At 41.3% G+C, this 16,481-nt stretch overlaps 1 protein-coding gene across 1 annotated transcript in view; it reads left to right on the forward strand.

The window, feature by feature from the left end:
- LOC146856812 (uncharacterized) overlaps positions 1-16,481 on the forward strand; it is a 1,211,343-nt gene that overhangs the window by 928,367 nt on the left and 266,495 nt on the right. The window contains exon 24 of the mRNA XM_085646995.1: positions 16,228-16,373. Coding sequence (XP_085503121.1) covers positions 16,228-16,373 — 146 coding nt within the window. The remainder of the gene's footprint in view (positions 1-16,227; positions 16,374-16,481) is intronic.

The raw sequence follows: 16,481 nt of genomic DNA on the forward strand, positions 1-16,481 counted from the left end.
TTTTTTTCACCAGGGTGCACGGAACCATGTCCGACTCTGACTATGGTGAGATATCCCATCTTTCAATATATACTTTTTATAACGTAAAACCAGGGTCCTGTAATCACCTAATAAACTACATGTAAATGGTATATACATGGATTTTCGCTCTCACTCCCGCTCTCAATGAGCTTTCTCCATTCTCGAAGAGCACGAATGGACTACCGGTGATACATATCACTGGGGGCAGTAATTTCTCACAGTCTACAAGGGCCGCCCCATTTGGGAATCGAAGGATGTCACCAGGGTGCACGGAACCATGTCCGACTCTGACTATGGTGAGATATCCCATTTTTCAATATATACTTTTTTATAATATAAAACCGGGGTCCTGCAATCATCCAATACACTACAAGTAAATGGTGTATTCATTGATTTTCGCTCCCGCTCCCACTCTCAATGTGCTTTCTCAATTCTCGAAAAGCACAAACGCGCTACCGGTGATACATATCACTGGGGGCAGTAATTTCTCACGGTCTACAAGGGCCGCCCCATTTGGGAATCGAAGGATGTCACCAGGGTGCACGGAACCATGTCCGACTCTGACTATGGTGAGATATCCCATTTTTCAATATATACTTTTTTATAATATAAAACCGGGGTCCTGCAATCATCCAATACACTACAAGTAAATGGTGTATTCATTGATTTTCGCTCCCGCTCTCAATTAGCTTTCTCAATTCTCGAAGAGCACAAACGCGCTACCGGTGATACATATCACTGGGGGCAGTAATTTCTCACGGTCTACAAGGGCCGCCCCATTTGGGAATTGAAGGATGACTTTCAGACACCTAGTTAATACCGCTACCACGTTCTCTATCTAGTAGGTATTCTTTTCAAAGACTCACTTCCGGCAGACCGCAACTAACACAGGTTAACGCTCTAGTGTTAGCGCTGACTTGCAACCGGAAGTACCATTGCATCACACCCCCGTTGGCTTAGCTAACAGGATCCAGGTGAAACCGTTTTCCCGGTTTTCACCAATTACTGCCCACATAAATAGAGTGCCCTCAGCATTCACCCGCAGAACAGCGGAACCGCGGAATGGAGCTACATCGAGCTAGGGGCTTTTCTAAGGGCACGTAAGTATGGCACAGCCGTCTCCGGGACCAGACGGTTCTTTTACTTCCAGTAAAACCGGAAGGTGAAGGACTCTCTCTTTTTCCCGCCAGTATCAAGGGACCTCGTCCTATCCACAAGGTTCTTGAGGTTCATGAGGCATTGTTTTCTGATATATAAAAGTATGTATCAGACTATACGCCACTTTTCTCCTATTTTTCCAATGTGCTCACCAATTGAGAATATTACGAAAGAGTGTGTGTTTTCCGTTTTTTGTGTGTGTGTCTTGTATTGTCTTCTTTTTCCCTAAACAGGTCACAACACCTCTTTTTGCGTTTGGTTAAACAACACTAAATGTCACACTCTGGCGAACTGCTTATTTTTTGCAGGTACTACGTGTTTCGCTTCCTGGGGACATTCAGCTATCATATTTCTTTTTTCTTTCTTTCAGGCACTGATTAAGGCATACCATTAGGTATTGTATATAAATGCTTTATTGACTGCATTTTTCACAACATTACTAGTCTCTATTTAGAGTTAACATAGTAAATTTAGGAGGGATCTTTTTCTTGTCCTGACGAAGATGCCTTGCCGCATCGAAACATGTTGACTCATTAGGAGTATCCGCACATTACGCAGGACATCTCTGCACCACCTTTTTAATAGCACCAGCCTCCCGTGACCTATTAAAGTTTGTATGTCTAAGAGGCCAGGTCCTTTTTATAATTCACCCACCTACATGCACCCCAGACCCTCCCTCTTGCATCAAACATAGCACTACATCATCAGTGCTCCCACGTAGTCGCAGGTTGTAGCACGCCCCATCCCGCAGCGGGGCAGGAAGACCCATATGATGAAGCATGACACCTTTCACTACCCATGATATCTGACCCCAGCTTTTTCCTTTTCTCCCCCCCCGCCCCTGAGGTGGATTCCTTTGTTTTGTAACTGACTCTATGTGGAGGGCGTATCCACCTCCAATGCCTGTGTAGGGCGCTACATTCCCCAATCTTGTTATTTATAGGTCTGCGCTGGTAGCAATGTCTTTTGTCTAATGAATTCTGCCTTAAAAAGGCTACCTGGCGATGACTTGTGGTGCAGTGAGTTAGTGGCACCTGAAGCAACCAGCGTGTGCGCACCCTGCAATGATGTGTGGACCAGGCAGGCCTCACTGGTAGCAATGTCTTTTGTCTAATGAATTCTGCCTCAGTAAGGCCACGTGGCGGTGACTTGTGGTGCACTGAGTTAGTGGCACCTGAAGCACTCAGTGTGTGTGCACCCCGCGATGATGCGTGGTCCGGGCGGGCTGCACTGGTAACAAGGTCTTGTGTCTAATGAATTCTGCCTTAATAGGGCCACGTGGCGTTGACTTGTGGTGCACTGAGTTAGTGGTACATCTGGCACTCAGAGTGTACGCAGCCTGCGATGATGTGTGATCCGGGGTGTGACACACTGGGAGCAATGTTTCTTGCCTACTGGACTGCGTCATCTGCAATCGCGCCTCCATCTGAATTGTGAGCCCTGCTTCCGCAGTACAGATCACAGGCAGTAGTGTATACAGACATAACTCTGCGGTGCTGTGCTGCTGTGTATGCAGGGGACCTGTGTCGAGGAGGCCCACGGTCATGGCGGCAGCCACGTAGTAGGGTGAGGGCCACAGCTCTGGCAGACATGTTGGCCTTCACACAAGTGAACAACGCCCAGAGCCCCGGCCTATTTATTCACACTTCTACGCTGGAGTGGAGTACGTTGGACCAGCCCACTGTCCTACCGCTTACATGGGACGACGCAACAGGTACATGACCGGGATCTTCCCCACTGTCTGAGGTAACATGGTTGTGTCCACTGTCCACAACACTGCAAGCATCAGCAGTATATGTACACATGGAGAGGTTTGTGCTCTGCATAGTGAGGTCTGTCCAGCACATCACCGCTACAATTGGTATTCTGTGCATTATTATTGGTGGGTGACTTGCGTCCTTCACACATGTTTGGTTGCCACATCTCGCAACATTCAGCTATTGTGTGGCTGAGGGGCCATGCCATTTTTGGAAGGTTCACTGTCCTGATGTGCGCTGCCTCGGTGGTAGTAGGGGGTGTGGTCCGGGGTGAGGTCCTGAGGGTGGTGGCAGTGCATTTTGTGGCCTTCTTGGGTGTCGGAGGTGCATGATCAGTAGCTCTATGACATGTGTTGGTCTTCAGATGTGACTCTGGGCTGGGCTCCCTTCCACACTGTAGGTAGTCGTCCCACTTTACACCAGTAAAAGGCAGATGTTACATTCCTACTACTAGTACAGCTTATTGCCTGTTTTTGGATCGCACCACAGATTTGGCTGCTCGTTGAAAATATCGGGAAGTGGTGTTTTCATGTTATTTTTGCATAGGAACGCATACTCTGCATATTATTAGTGTTAGTTGTTGCTCTCATTTGTGGCGATTTCTTTTTTTGCAGAAGCTATTGCTGGAAACTGGCGATATCAGAAGTTTTCACCAGGTTGAGACTGTAATGATAATTTAAAATCACTGAAGAACCTATAGGTTTAATTAAAATTATAAGTAGAAATTAGCATTTAAAAAACCTTTGAAATTCACTGAAAAAAACATAGGTTTCAGGGACATTATAGTTAGAAATTAGCATTTAAAAAACCTTAGAAATTCACTGAAAAATCCATAGGTTTCAGGGACGTTATAGTTAGTTGGACATTTCACTTGTAAAAAACCAGAGAAATTTGAATGTTATTGTTAGTAGAGCTAACTATAACTCACGCCCCCGCAATGCACTGCTGATGATGTCACATATTACATCACTGATGACATCACTGATGACATCTCAAATGACATCACTGATGACATAACTGATTACATCATCCACGTGATAATCTGATGCACCTCCTCACACCCTAATATAACCTTTGATACACCCACTCTAAAATACAGACTACCATTTTCAGAACCATAGACAAATCAATAGCAGTTACTATATACCCACTGACTAATTCCTAGCTATACACACACATTTCATTCATTCACCCATACAATTACTCATACATGCAGTCACTCATCAATACAGCCCTATTATATTTACTCATACACCTATACAAACACTCATACACCGTCACTCATCCATAGAGTTATTGAAACACCTAGCTAGTCATGTAAAGAATCAATAACACTGCTATTTACTCACCTTTACAGTTATACATTCACCATCTAACCTATTCATACAGATACTAACATATACTTGCTCTCTTATACAATCACTGACACAAGCACACACTCATTTATACAGCCACTCTCACAATTACTCACTCTCAAATATAGTCATTTATATACTCCAACACTCACATATACTGCCTTTCACATATGTAGTTACTCACACATATACCAGTGAGACATGCATTCACTCACCTACACACTGATACACACACTCATTCACGAATACAGCTATTTCCACATGCTCAATTGAACCCATACACCCAGTAAATTATCCACTCACACATGTAGGCAGATAGTCACACACCGCCCACCCACACACACAAACACTGAGGCACCATACAGATACTCATGCAACTAATACGTAACATATATAGACGGTCATGTACCTAATCATCAACCCATGCAGCAGCTTACACAACAACTGAGAGACTGATCTAGACATTTCCACAGTTTAGTCACTAACCCATGCATTAGTAAGACACATTTAATCACTAACTTATAAGTCAGTCACACACCTATTAAATCATCCACCCACACACTTATACACCAACTCATTCTTCAATATACCTTGGCATTAACATATATAAAATATATTTAATCTTTACAGAAACACACATTCACTGGATGATGTCATCAGTGATGTCATCATTGATGTCATGAGTGATATCACTGACCATGTCATGAGTGATGTAATGTCATCAGCAGTGAATTTCACTGGTTTAGTACAAGTGAAATGTCCAACTAACTATAAAGTCCCTGAAACCTATGTTTTTTTCAGTGAAAAAAAATATATTTATAAAATAATATATATTAATTATATTAAATATTAAAAGTATTTTTAACAAAATAAAATAAATACAATATAAGTTTTTAAACACAATATAACAAATAAACTTAATAAAAAAAGATGAACACAAAAACATAATAATTTTTACATATACATAATTAATAAACTATAATTTTTAATTTATTTTGCTAATTTAAAGTTATATAAAAAAATATAGATGTATAAATTATTTCAAATATAAGAAAAAAAATCTACAATAAATCAAAACATTAAACTATTAAAAAATATTACAATTTCAAGTTCCCAATACACTCAGTGCAAAAGTAGGGAAAGTGTTGGATACCAGGAAAGTAAAAATTATTATTCCGACTCCAAAAAATACAACAGTAGCGCAAGTCAAGTCAAACTTTATTTTGGTCCTTCCGACCATAGAAGTGCAAATGCTTACATTGCAAAGTAGTATGAATAGGTAAATTGCAATAATGCAGTAGAAATGTTAAAACTCTAAAAGTGCAAGTGCTTTAAGTGCAGAACTTCTGGTTTGATTACATGACAATGTTCCTTTGATGATACGCAATAGATGCTTGGTCAGAGAAAGAAGCAATCACAATAAAAGAAGTTAAAATAAACAATTAAAATGGTAAAAAGATAAAAAATATATTGTTAGCCAAGGGGCGGGCCGTATTAAAGTGCCTTAAACATCTCACTATAAAGGTACAATAAAATGATCGAACCATGAACATTTTTAGAAATCCTAAAGTTGCTGGCATGTTCTCAACTGGTGGATTTGAGAAGGTAGAAAAGAAGAGCGCGAAGACGGACCTTATCACTTCTTAAGTATGCGCCTTCTAATTATCCAAATTGTTCCGAGAAACCTACCTGCTGCACAAGCAACAAGTGTTCTTGAATCCAATTTGAAAATACGCAGTGCTTCCTGGTGACATTGTGTTCCCAGCAGCCTACAGACAGGTGCCAACCATTTGCGTCTTGGGAGATATACAATGGGCTGGCAAAAAAAGTGTGTAATTGTCTCAGTGAACTTGGCGTATCCTGGGCAATGTAGCTGCCCTGGTACGGGTTGATGCCACTCAGCTGTAAAAAATCCACAGGAAGTGATCCAAATCTAAATAGGATATAACGCTTTCTATCCTGTGGAATTGTGATGGCCTCCAGATATTGCTTGTGTTCACTTTGGGTTTTGAAATCCATGAGTTCAGTTGTGAGACCACCACTGTGTGACTGTAATGTGTTAGTCTGGACAACCCAGCTGCAATATTGCAATTTAAGCAGCCTTTTTCTAGGTAAAGAGCAAGGTTCATTGACGTTCCATGAACTACCTAAACCTATCACTGCGCATAGGGATCTCACTTTGGTGAACCACCGAATTTTATTAAAGAGGTCGAGTTTGAAAACTTCATCGGTCGCAGCTGCATAATGTGATAGCTTGGGCTGTGTTGTTGTGTGCAGATTTAGATTCCGTATATAGGTTTCACAATTTATACCCTTATGTAGGTACAATTCACATTGCCCTTATTTGGACATAGAAATCCGGCCCTTATTTAGACATTGTCTGTACAAACCAAATACAGGCATGGCCACCTACATCCGTCCATCCACGTCACAACAAATTCTTGGAAAACCAGACCCTTAAGCATTTAGGAATTTCCCCCAGCTTGAATATTGATTTCTCCAAGAACTCATTAAGTATGCATGAACATCCATTCCTTAGGTGTTCATTCATGACGTTCCTCTGCCCGACTTTTAGGTCAATATTGGCATTCCTAGACACCTTCAAGGTATAAATATACCAGCACTTGCCCTGGCAAATTACGGTTCCCGGAGAATTCGATCCAACCCAGACTACGCGGTTCGCCACGGCAGGTTTGGAAGGAGATCGAGTTCCAGCCTGATGCACTGACCTGACGCTGCCATCATTCTCGCAGAGAATCCAGCTCCAGTGCTCTCTGTCTTCCCTTGCGGGGGTTAGACTATCGAATCCAGAAAAGAGATTCCAACCTCTCTCATTCTACGGTATGAAGCTGACTAGAACTTAGAGTCACTTTTGGCAACTCTTGGCTTAACTAAAATATAGATAGCTATAGTTTAGAAATGGCACCTACTTCAAACCTCATACTGCACTTAGGTTAGTTACACAGGGGTAGAATAATTTATAAGCATCAGATGAGTATCACATTTTAGCTTATGTTATTTATGTATTTTGATTATTATATGTCATAGCTACAAACCATGCTATTGCAATATTATTTTATCTCACTGCTAACCTCATACCTGTTGTACTTCACAGTCTGTCTTACGATTGTAGCAATTCATATCTCTTGCATGAGATATAAGACTGTTCAATAAACCCTTTTATTGAAACGCCTGTCTCTCTATTTTTGTGCAACTCTGTAGAAACGAAGCATGCACGATTGACTGAGTGAAACTGTTATCTATTGTTTCCACAATTCTGAGACTGTTCCAATTCTAAAAGGAAACAAAGTTGTCATGTTTATGCAGTTGTCAGAGACTAATCCCTTTTTGTATATTCGAGAAGTTTCTAGTGACCTCTGAGTTAGCTGGCACACACAAGTAATTAAGTTTAATATACTTGATAGAGACATACTGATCTTAGTCCTATGTCAAATCTATAGTGTATGTTATTCCAATGCGCAGAGCCTATCAGGGATATGGGAACTACACTACAGTGTTTCAGGCATAGCGAAAGTGTTGGATAGCGAAAGGGTAAAAACTTACTATTCCAACTTCTGTGAGTGCAGCAGTAGGGAAAGTGTTGGATAGCGGAGGGATTACATATACTATTCCAACTCCAGTCAGTGCAACAATAAGGAAAGGGTTGGATAGCAGAGGGGTAAAAAGTAGTATTCCCACTCCAATGAGTGCAACAGTAGAGAAATTGTTAAATAGTGGAGGGGTAAAAATTACTATTCCCACCCCAGTGAATGCAACAGTAGGGAAAGTGTTGCATAGCGGAGGGGTAAATATTACTACTCCCACTCCAATGAGTACAAAAGTAGGGAAAGTGTTGGATAGTGAAGGGGTAAAAATTACTATTCCCACTCCAGTGAGTGCAACAGTAGGGTAAGTGTTGGGTAATGGAGGGATTAACTTTACTATTCCAACTCTAGTGAGTGCAACAGTAGATAAAGTGTTGGATAGCGGAGGAGTAACAATTATAATATTGATTACGTATAACAAATACCTACAAATATTATATAAAATAAAAAAAAAAATTAATTTCCCCCAAATAAATATTTTAAACTAGAAAATGTTTACAAACAAAAACAGTAATCATTACAGAAGTTTATTTATTTTATTTCCTACCCTATAATACCGCACAAATCACAACACACTTTGAAATTTTGAAAATTAATACACTTCCATAATTAACATAATTATCAATTAAAAACAATATTATTAATAAAAAAATAATAAAAATTAATTACCTACACTTTAAATCTAAAATTTCCACGACACACACCTAAATTAAACTGGAAAATAATAAATTACACAATTAAAACTTCTTTCAAATTACAAACTATTACTATTAAACAACTAATTATAAAGTAAGTAAAACTTATTCCTACCCTTTACCCCTTCAACAGTAAAAACAACACACATAAAAATAAACAATTACGCAAAATACATTTCCAATAATTAACAGTAATTAACTATATATTAATTAATTTAACACTAATTACTTCCCACCCTTTACCCCTATAAACACCACAACACACACTTAAAATTAATTACACAATTACCTTCATTAATTTCGAGGTAAATTAATTAATAATATTTAACAAATAATTATTAATAAAAAATAAAATTACTTGCCTCTCTTTACCCTCTATAAACCCCAAAACACACACCTAAAATTAATTACACAACTACCATAATTAATTGCCAACTAATTAATCAATATTAATTAACAACCAATTAATTAATTCATTTACACATTTGACACTATAACATCTTAATTAAATAAATAAAAATAATCATTCATTTAATATAATTAAATTACTTCCCACACTATTCTCCTATAAGCCCTCAACCCGCTACAGAACTGAAAAACGCAAAATTCAAATATATATTTTTTATAACTACAAAAAATTGAACACATATATTAAAAAATATCAACAATTCTTATACAAAACAAATACATCACATACATTTAAAATATATACTAAAATACATAACTAAAAAATCAATATTTTTTAGCAACTATATTTTTGCAAACGATATTAAACACTTAGATATTACTTAAATCAATAGTACTTACCTTAAGTAGATACTCTTGACCACGATATTCTTGCTGTCGATATTTCTCACTCACGATATTTGTGACTTGATATTTCTGCCAGTTGATATTTACAACTCAATATTGTGTCTCTTCACCGATTTCTAGGTATGGGGTATGTGTGTGCGTCCACAATAGTGGGAACTTCTGTGTGAGAGTGTTTGTAAGGTTTTGAGCTGTGCTAATACTCATGATTAGGGAGTTGGTAGGGTTCATTTTGAAACTGGATGCATTGCTAAATATATATAATTTGTGAGTAATACCGGAATGGATGTCAGAGGGTCAGTCAACATCAACATTACATCATCCGCATACAGCACTTTTTTGTGTTGGTGCCCTCCAAATGGCACTCCATTCATGATTCAGTGAAGGCGTATCCTCTCCTCCCGTGGCTCCATGTATAGTGCGAACAGAAGTGGAGCCGAAATAACCTAGTCCCCATGCCAACTGCAAAAGGTTGAGAGAACTGAACATTAACCTTCACAGGAGCCACAGAGCCGTTAAATATCCACTTCCTAAATCGGGGACCCAAGCCAACCCTGCCCATTGTCTTCACCAAGTATGGCCAGTGCATGCGATCAAATGCCTTTCGTATGGACACCAGGAATGTGGTGTGCCCTGTTCGTTTAACTATGTCCAGGATCTAGAGCACTAGTTCCGTGTTGTCACTACATCCCTGCTCAGAAATAAAGCCTGTCTGGTCAAAGTCTGTCAGTCCCTGCGTAAAGGGTGCCAGTTGTTTTGCCACTATCCCCTTGAAGATCTTCACGTCAACATTTAGCAAGGATATGGGCCTGTATGAGGAACATTTTGTGGCATCTTTCCCAGGCTTTGGTATGACATCGCTACTACTTACCTTGTGGAGGGGGCCATGGTGCCAGACCTATTGAAGTTGTTAAATAGGCGCATCAGTATTGGAGCAATCATGGATCTTTACACATTATAAAAAGCCGTCCTGAGACCATTGGGTTGGGAGCTTTCCCTAGTTGAATTCTGGCGATCTCCAACAGAACTTATGCTGTGGAGATATCCTCGTCCATCAATTGTGCTTGCTCGGGTGTTAGGGCAGATAGTGGGACCACCTCCCCAGGTCCCACTACCTGGGATGTCAGAGGAGAGCAGAGAGTCAGCCATGTAGAGAGCTATATAAAAATTGAGGAACATGTCAGTTATATCAGTAGTATCACTCACTTTTTCCCCAGTTTGTGAGGTCAACAACTCAATGGTACTTTCCTGTTGTTTGGCTCTGAGTTTGCGAGCCAGTGATTGGCCCACCTTATTTCCCCTTGTATAGTATTTTGTTTGAGCCTTAAAAGTGCCAATTGTGCTTTATCATTATTTAGGGCTTTGAGTTGTTGTCTAACTAATGTGAGTTGGCACCATATGCATTTACATATTGTTTGCTTGTGTGCCCTTTCTAGCTCTGCCACTTTCCTTTCCAACTCTCTCCTGTTGTCAATTCTTAACCTATTGAAATGTGCTGCAAGCAAGATAAATTCCCCCTGAACGACCGCTTTCAGTGTATCCTGCAATGTCTAGATAGTGGTGTCTGGGGTATCATTGATAATGAGGAAATCCACTAGGCTGCATTTAACCTTATCGGTCACTGTGTTGTGTTTCAGCAAGTTATTGTTAGGCCTTCACAACAGTGTAAGAGTGTCTGCATGGGGAATATGCAGCTCTATTGTAGTGGGCAAATGATCAGAAAGGGCTGATGTTTCAATGTTGTGCATATAGTCTTTGAACATTGGTGCGTAGTACAAAAAAATGAGTACAGCTTAGCATACTTTTGCCGGGAGGCGGAATAAAAGGTGCAGGTGTATTGCTTGGGGTGAAAGTCTTGCCCTATATCCATCAGCTCCATATCCTCCAATCATTTGAGGCTCCCCTTCATTAGTGCCCCAGTCTGCTCCACCCTTCGTGAGGATCTGTCCAGGACTGTATCCATCACTATGTTAAGGCCCCCTCCAATCAGTACATCCCTATCTGCAGATGTCAGAACTTCTGTGAGAGCACATTTAAGAAACGTCTCCTGACTCTCATTCAAAGCATTTATGGTGCTCAATGTCAGGGTGGTGGACCCAACCAGGACCAGACCAACAAATAGTCTTCCTTGTACGTCCAGAAGTGTGTCTATACGTATGTCCTTGAATTTGTTAGCCAGTAAGATTACTACACCCCTGACTTTGTGGGCGCTGAGGAGAAAATCTGCCTGGAAAACCAGCAAGATCGTAGTCTCGACCAGTCTCGTTTGATAAGAAGTGGTTCCTGTAATATACATATGTCACAAATTTGTGTCAAGCACAAGCAAAAAAGAGAGCACAGCCATGTGCTTAGCCGGAGCATTGAGGCCTCTCCCATTAAAGCTTAGGATTTTTACCATTGTAAGATTAGATAGGTATGTCGGTATCCCCTGACTGACCTAAGCTGCAACGTGTTCCTGTGTGCAGGTGTAGGTGTGTAAACAGTAAAGGGTACCTTGTGTTGATAGTCATGGACCAACATTCCTCGCCCAACAACAATAACATAATAATACATTTAATTCACTCAACCCTCCAATCCATCGAGATGGCCCACTAAACACTGTCAAAGGGTCTATGTCCAAGCTAACTTTCCATCCCTCACCCACATGCCTCTCTGATTCTGTTTGCTATTCTCTGCAGTCATCTTACCAATGTCCGCACCCCGCCCATTCCAGACTCGTTCATTATGATTATAACTTGTCCTGAGTATCACGTTGCAGTTGCTCAACATGATAGAAAATAGCTTCTATCATTCCACCACCGTCTCCATTTAATTTTTGGTCTACAATGTACTTAGGACCACCTGTCTCTCCCTGTGTATTTTATCCGAGAGGGCGATACGTGGACGGCTTGATAGGTACTGTGTGCCATTGTCCCCTTTTCTGTCATTCTAATGCTCCCTTCAGTCGGTCGGGACCATCAGATTGGCGGGGGAGGGCTTCTGACGATATCGACAGAGTGCACCTCAGCCAGTGTGCGTTTTGTGTGTGTCATGCCAAGGATGATGAACGAGAGCCTGAATGAGGATCCCCAATGATACCTCACACCTTTCTCCGTGAGGTACGCTATCACTTGGAAGAGCTGTTGCCTGCGCTGGAAGGTGTTGAGAGAGAGGTCTTAATAAGGATGTATCATGGCCCCCTCAAAGGAGATTGTTCCAACTGCCTGGGTCACCACCATGTTCACCACTTTCTGCTTAAAATGATGGACACAGGTATGTACGTCTAGGGAGGTCCTCCTGGAGTCTGGTGGCCTGCTAACCCCATGCCTGAGCTCAAGCTGTATCACCTCCCGTGTGAGTCCTGGAAGGACGTGATGAAACCGTCTCTTAGTCTCTCAAGTGCGTCTACTTGTATCTTACTGGGGATGCCCCGTATACGGACTTTGAATCTGCAGGACCTGTTTTCCAGATCACCAAGATGATATTGGAGTTCAATATTCTGATCACGGAGTTCGGGGACCTCTTGTCTGAGCATCTTGAGTTCCTCTCCCTCGGAGTACCCTGAGGTTTCTAACATGCAGACTTGTTTCCCCAGTTCAATTTTCACTTAATGTAAGTCCTTTGGCAGAGCAGCTATGTCTTTGGGCAATTTCCTCTATAAAGGTGCAAGTAAAGGGTGCATCCCTGCCATTTGTGGCAGTCTATTAGATGAAGGTTGCCGACTCGGGTTCCGGCCACACTTGATATCAACCTCTCTTTGCTTTTTTTCGATGCCACCTTAAGAAGGAGGGCCTTCAATTTTGCGTCCTTGTGTTTGGAGGAGGCCATCTTTATTAGCTAGCTCTTGTTTCACTGGTCCTGCCCAACTTCATGAGATGCTTTCAGTGATACAGTTGTCTCTGGGTGCAAATATACCTAACCCAAGTGATTCCTCCACCCCTCAGGGGCCGCCTACCTCACAGCTCCGCTCCCCAAAAAATCTTCCAAGAATATGGCAAGGTGTGCAGCAAACCAATCAGTGGTTATGATCTGTGTGTGTCTAGTTAAAGTCTGTGAATCTTTTTGCCCGGCACTGGCACCCTCCAGTTGCCCAGAAGACTGCATCCTGGGGTGTCAGGGGCCAGTAGATATGGGTGGCCCAGTCTGCTGCTTGGTTATTCCTCAGGTCTCTCACCTAGCCCGAATATGTAGCTGGGGGCTGGCAAACTGTGGGACTTCAGCTCAACCACACTTGGCCCAAGCTCGCGGAAGCCAGGCCCTCACCCCGCCAATGAACACCACCTTTGGGTGCTGGCCAACTTCCTCAGAGGCTGCACGGAGCGAGGCCCGAGGCCCAATCCCTCGGAGGGTTCGGGCCCCACTAGGCCTCACCGGTGTTGGCTTGTACCCAATTTGCAGGCTCGGTCCTCCGACAAGCCCCAGAACCAGCTTCCTCTCTCCACTGTCACTCAGCGCTGCAATGTCATCCCTCTTCATTGCGCTCCCCCGTCTCCAGCCACAGTCCCAGGTTCAGCCTGTCTACTGCCGCCATTTACTGAATCCGCCTCCTTCTTTCCAATGGTTCATCAGCCATAATAATGCGGGCCATGGTTATGCACTTCTCCGTGCACCATCCTCACTACCCGGGCCCCCAGGTATCAGTGGGTGCTGTCAGGACTACTTCAAGGGTCTGACCGTGCGGGCAGGGACATCTTAAGGATTTTGGGCGCCCTGGGCCAACATAGTTTGCGGGCCCCTGTTCGGAACAGCTTTGAATTTATTATCTAATTTTAGCTATTTCAAGCCCTCAGAGGCCACGTCACTAAGAGTGCACAGGCACCCTCGTCCAAATTGTAAATGTGTTAAATGTCTTTTCATCTAATATTCGGGGATAGTGTGTTCTCAATATTGTAACTCAGAAGCTGCTGACTAACGCTCCCTCAAACAATCTCTGTGACCCCCTGCAAATTTCTGATATGTGAAGTCCCATTTTAAACTAAAAAACTTTTTTTATATATGTTCCCTGAAAGATAAACACAACATTTCTCTGCAAAATGTCTATAATAGACTTTCATATATCACCCACATTAAAAATAAATGAAAGAAAAACAGTATTTAAAATAATCTGTTTAAGAATTATTCAAGGTCATCAGGGAAATAATCTCTGCAGAACAGAGCTGGCTCTATCAAGGGGGGCCCCTGAAAGGTTGGGGCCCTGGGCCAGAGCCCACTTTGCCCATGCCTTAAAACATCTCTGGGTGAGGGTGTGGGGCAGTTTCCTCAGGTTCAGCACGAAGCCGATAGAGGAAGCTCCTATACCGTTGTCATCTTTGACACAACCCCCATAATATATTTGATTAGTTCCATATTAATAGCACATTTTAAGCATGAATTTGCATTTATATTGTAGATTACAATATTATGTGGATTTTATTGAAGAACAGTAAACTTGAATAGTTTTCCCTGTATTTTGTAATGGAGAGATCCCTACCTTGATGATGATCTTTGCCTGTATATGAAAAGTTACTAATAGCAACTTTACACTCAACTCCCTGTTGTAGGAGGCTCTGCCCCCTGATTTTAAGGGGCAGAGACATGTAAGAAGACACCTAAACCTACAATTGAAAACAGTGAATAGCAAAATAGTGTGCGTTCACATCGAGTTGGAGGAGTGGATATACATGATGTGATTAAATCTACAAATGAAAACTTGCCTTTTTGGTTCAGTCCCTTTGTTTCTACCCAGAAAAAGAAAGGATTTTTTTTTTTAGAGCTTTTCACCCCAATTCGGAACTTTTGAAGAAATTTGCACAAAATTCCAGTAAAAAAGTACAGTGTGACCTGAAAACAAATATGTGGGTTTATACAGAAATGTAAATAAGGCCTCTTAGGAATTTAAAACAGTGGAATTTCTGCCTAAATAATGTTCTACATTTACCACCTATTAACAACGATCAGTTACTCGAGCACTTACTGTTAAAATGTTCAATATAAATACCAATAAAATGGAAATTAAGGTAAAGGAGGTTACAAGAGCTGTGCAACAAATCACAAATTAAAAAAATAAATAAACTAGACTGAACAAGGGAAATTTTTTCTATTTTATTTGCAGTTTGTAGCTCCTAAATCCTTGAAGTTGTGGTTGGGTAAGCAGCCTATCTTCAGGCTGTGCGCACCATCACTTGGTTGCGCAAGCAAATGAGAAACGTGAAGTACATAAACATGGAACTTAGGATGTAGAATATCACTAAAAAGATAGTCTCTGAAAAAACATGAGGTGTAAGTTACAGTTTCTTTGAGACTTAAACATTGGTTTGATAAACCTTTGACATTTTCTGAAAGACAATATAATGAAATTACTTTATGGCTATGAAATAAAGCTAAAAAATACTGAAATTTGCCACAACTTGCTCTGCAATGCAACTGTACATCACGTCAGATGTGCTAAATTAATTTTCTCTCAGAGAACATTACTGATGCAGTGGTACTCTTGGTCAAGGATGAGATTCAGCCTGTTCAGCCTTGCTTTTGTAAGAGGGCAGCAGTGTTACTCTCAGATCACTCTGTTACCTTTCATACCATTGACAACGGGGTATTAATTCAGCATTTTGCTGAAATTAGCATTCTGTGAGTTATTCTCCTGCCACAAACAAAATGAGCCTGGCTCAGACCAGGTGGTACTTAGGTATAAATATCAATGGAAGGACAGTGAATGGAAGATGATGGCTGTAGAGTATAGTAACAAGATAAAGAAATTTGCCATGTGGGTATCAAAGATGGAGTCAGCAGAGAAGCTGGTAACAGGATCCACCAGTGGTTTAATACCATCCTAAATTCTCTTTTGGTATTTCAGGGGGGACTTCCTCACTGCGGCTCCTGGAGGACTTTAATGTTCGGACATTGTATGATAAACTAGAGGATCAGAGCCTGCATCTGGCATCCCAACTTGGGCGACACCGCAGTGATACCCTGTCCTTCTACAGAGGAGTCAGTCAGCGGATTCAAGTCATCAAAGTGAGTATAGGAGGACCCTGGCATTCAGAAGACTTTTTTTGTCCTCCTACTGCTTCTTAATAATCAGTCTGTTTGTAGTAATATCATCACTATTCGACCTCATACTGG

Source organism: Triturus cristatus, chromosome 3_2 (assembly GCF_964204655.1).
Source record: "Triturus cristatus chromosome 3_2, aTriCri1.1, whole genome shotgun sequence".
Lineage (NCBI taxonomy): Eukaryota > Metazoa > Chordata > Amphibia > Caudata > Salamandridae > Triturus > Triturus cristatus.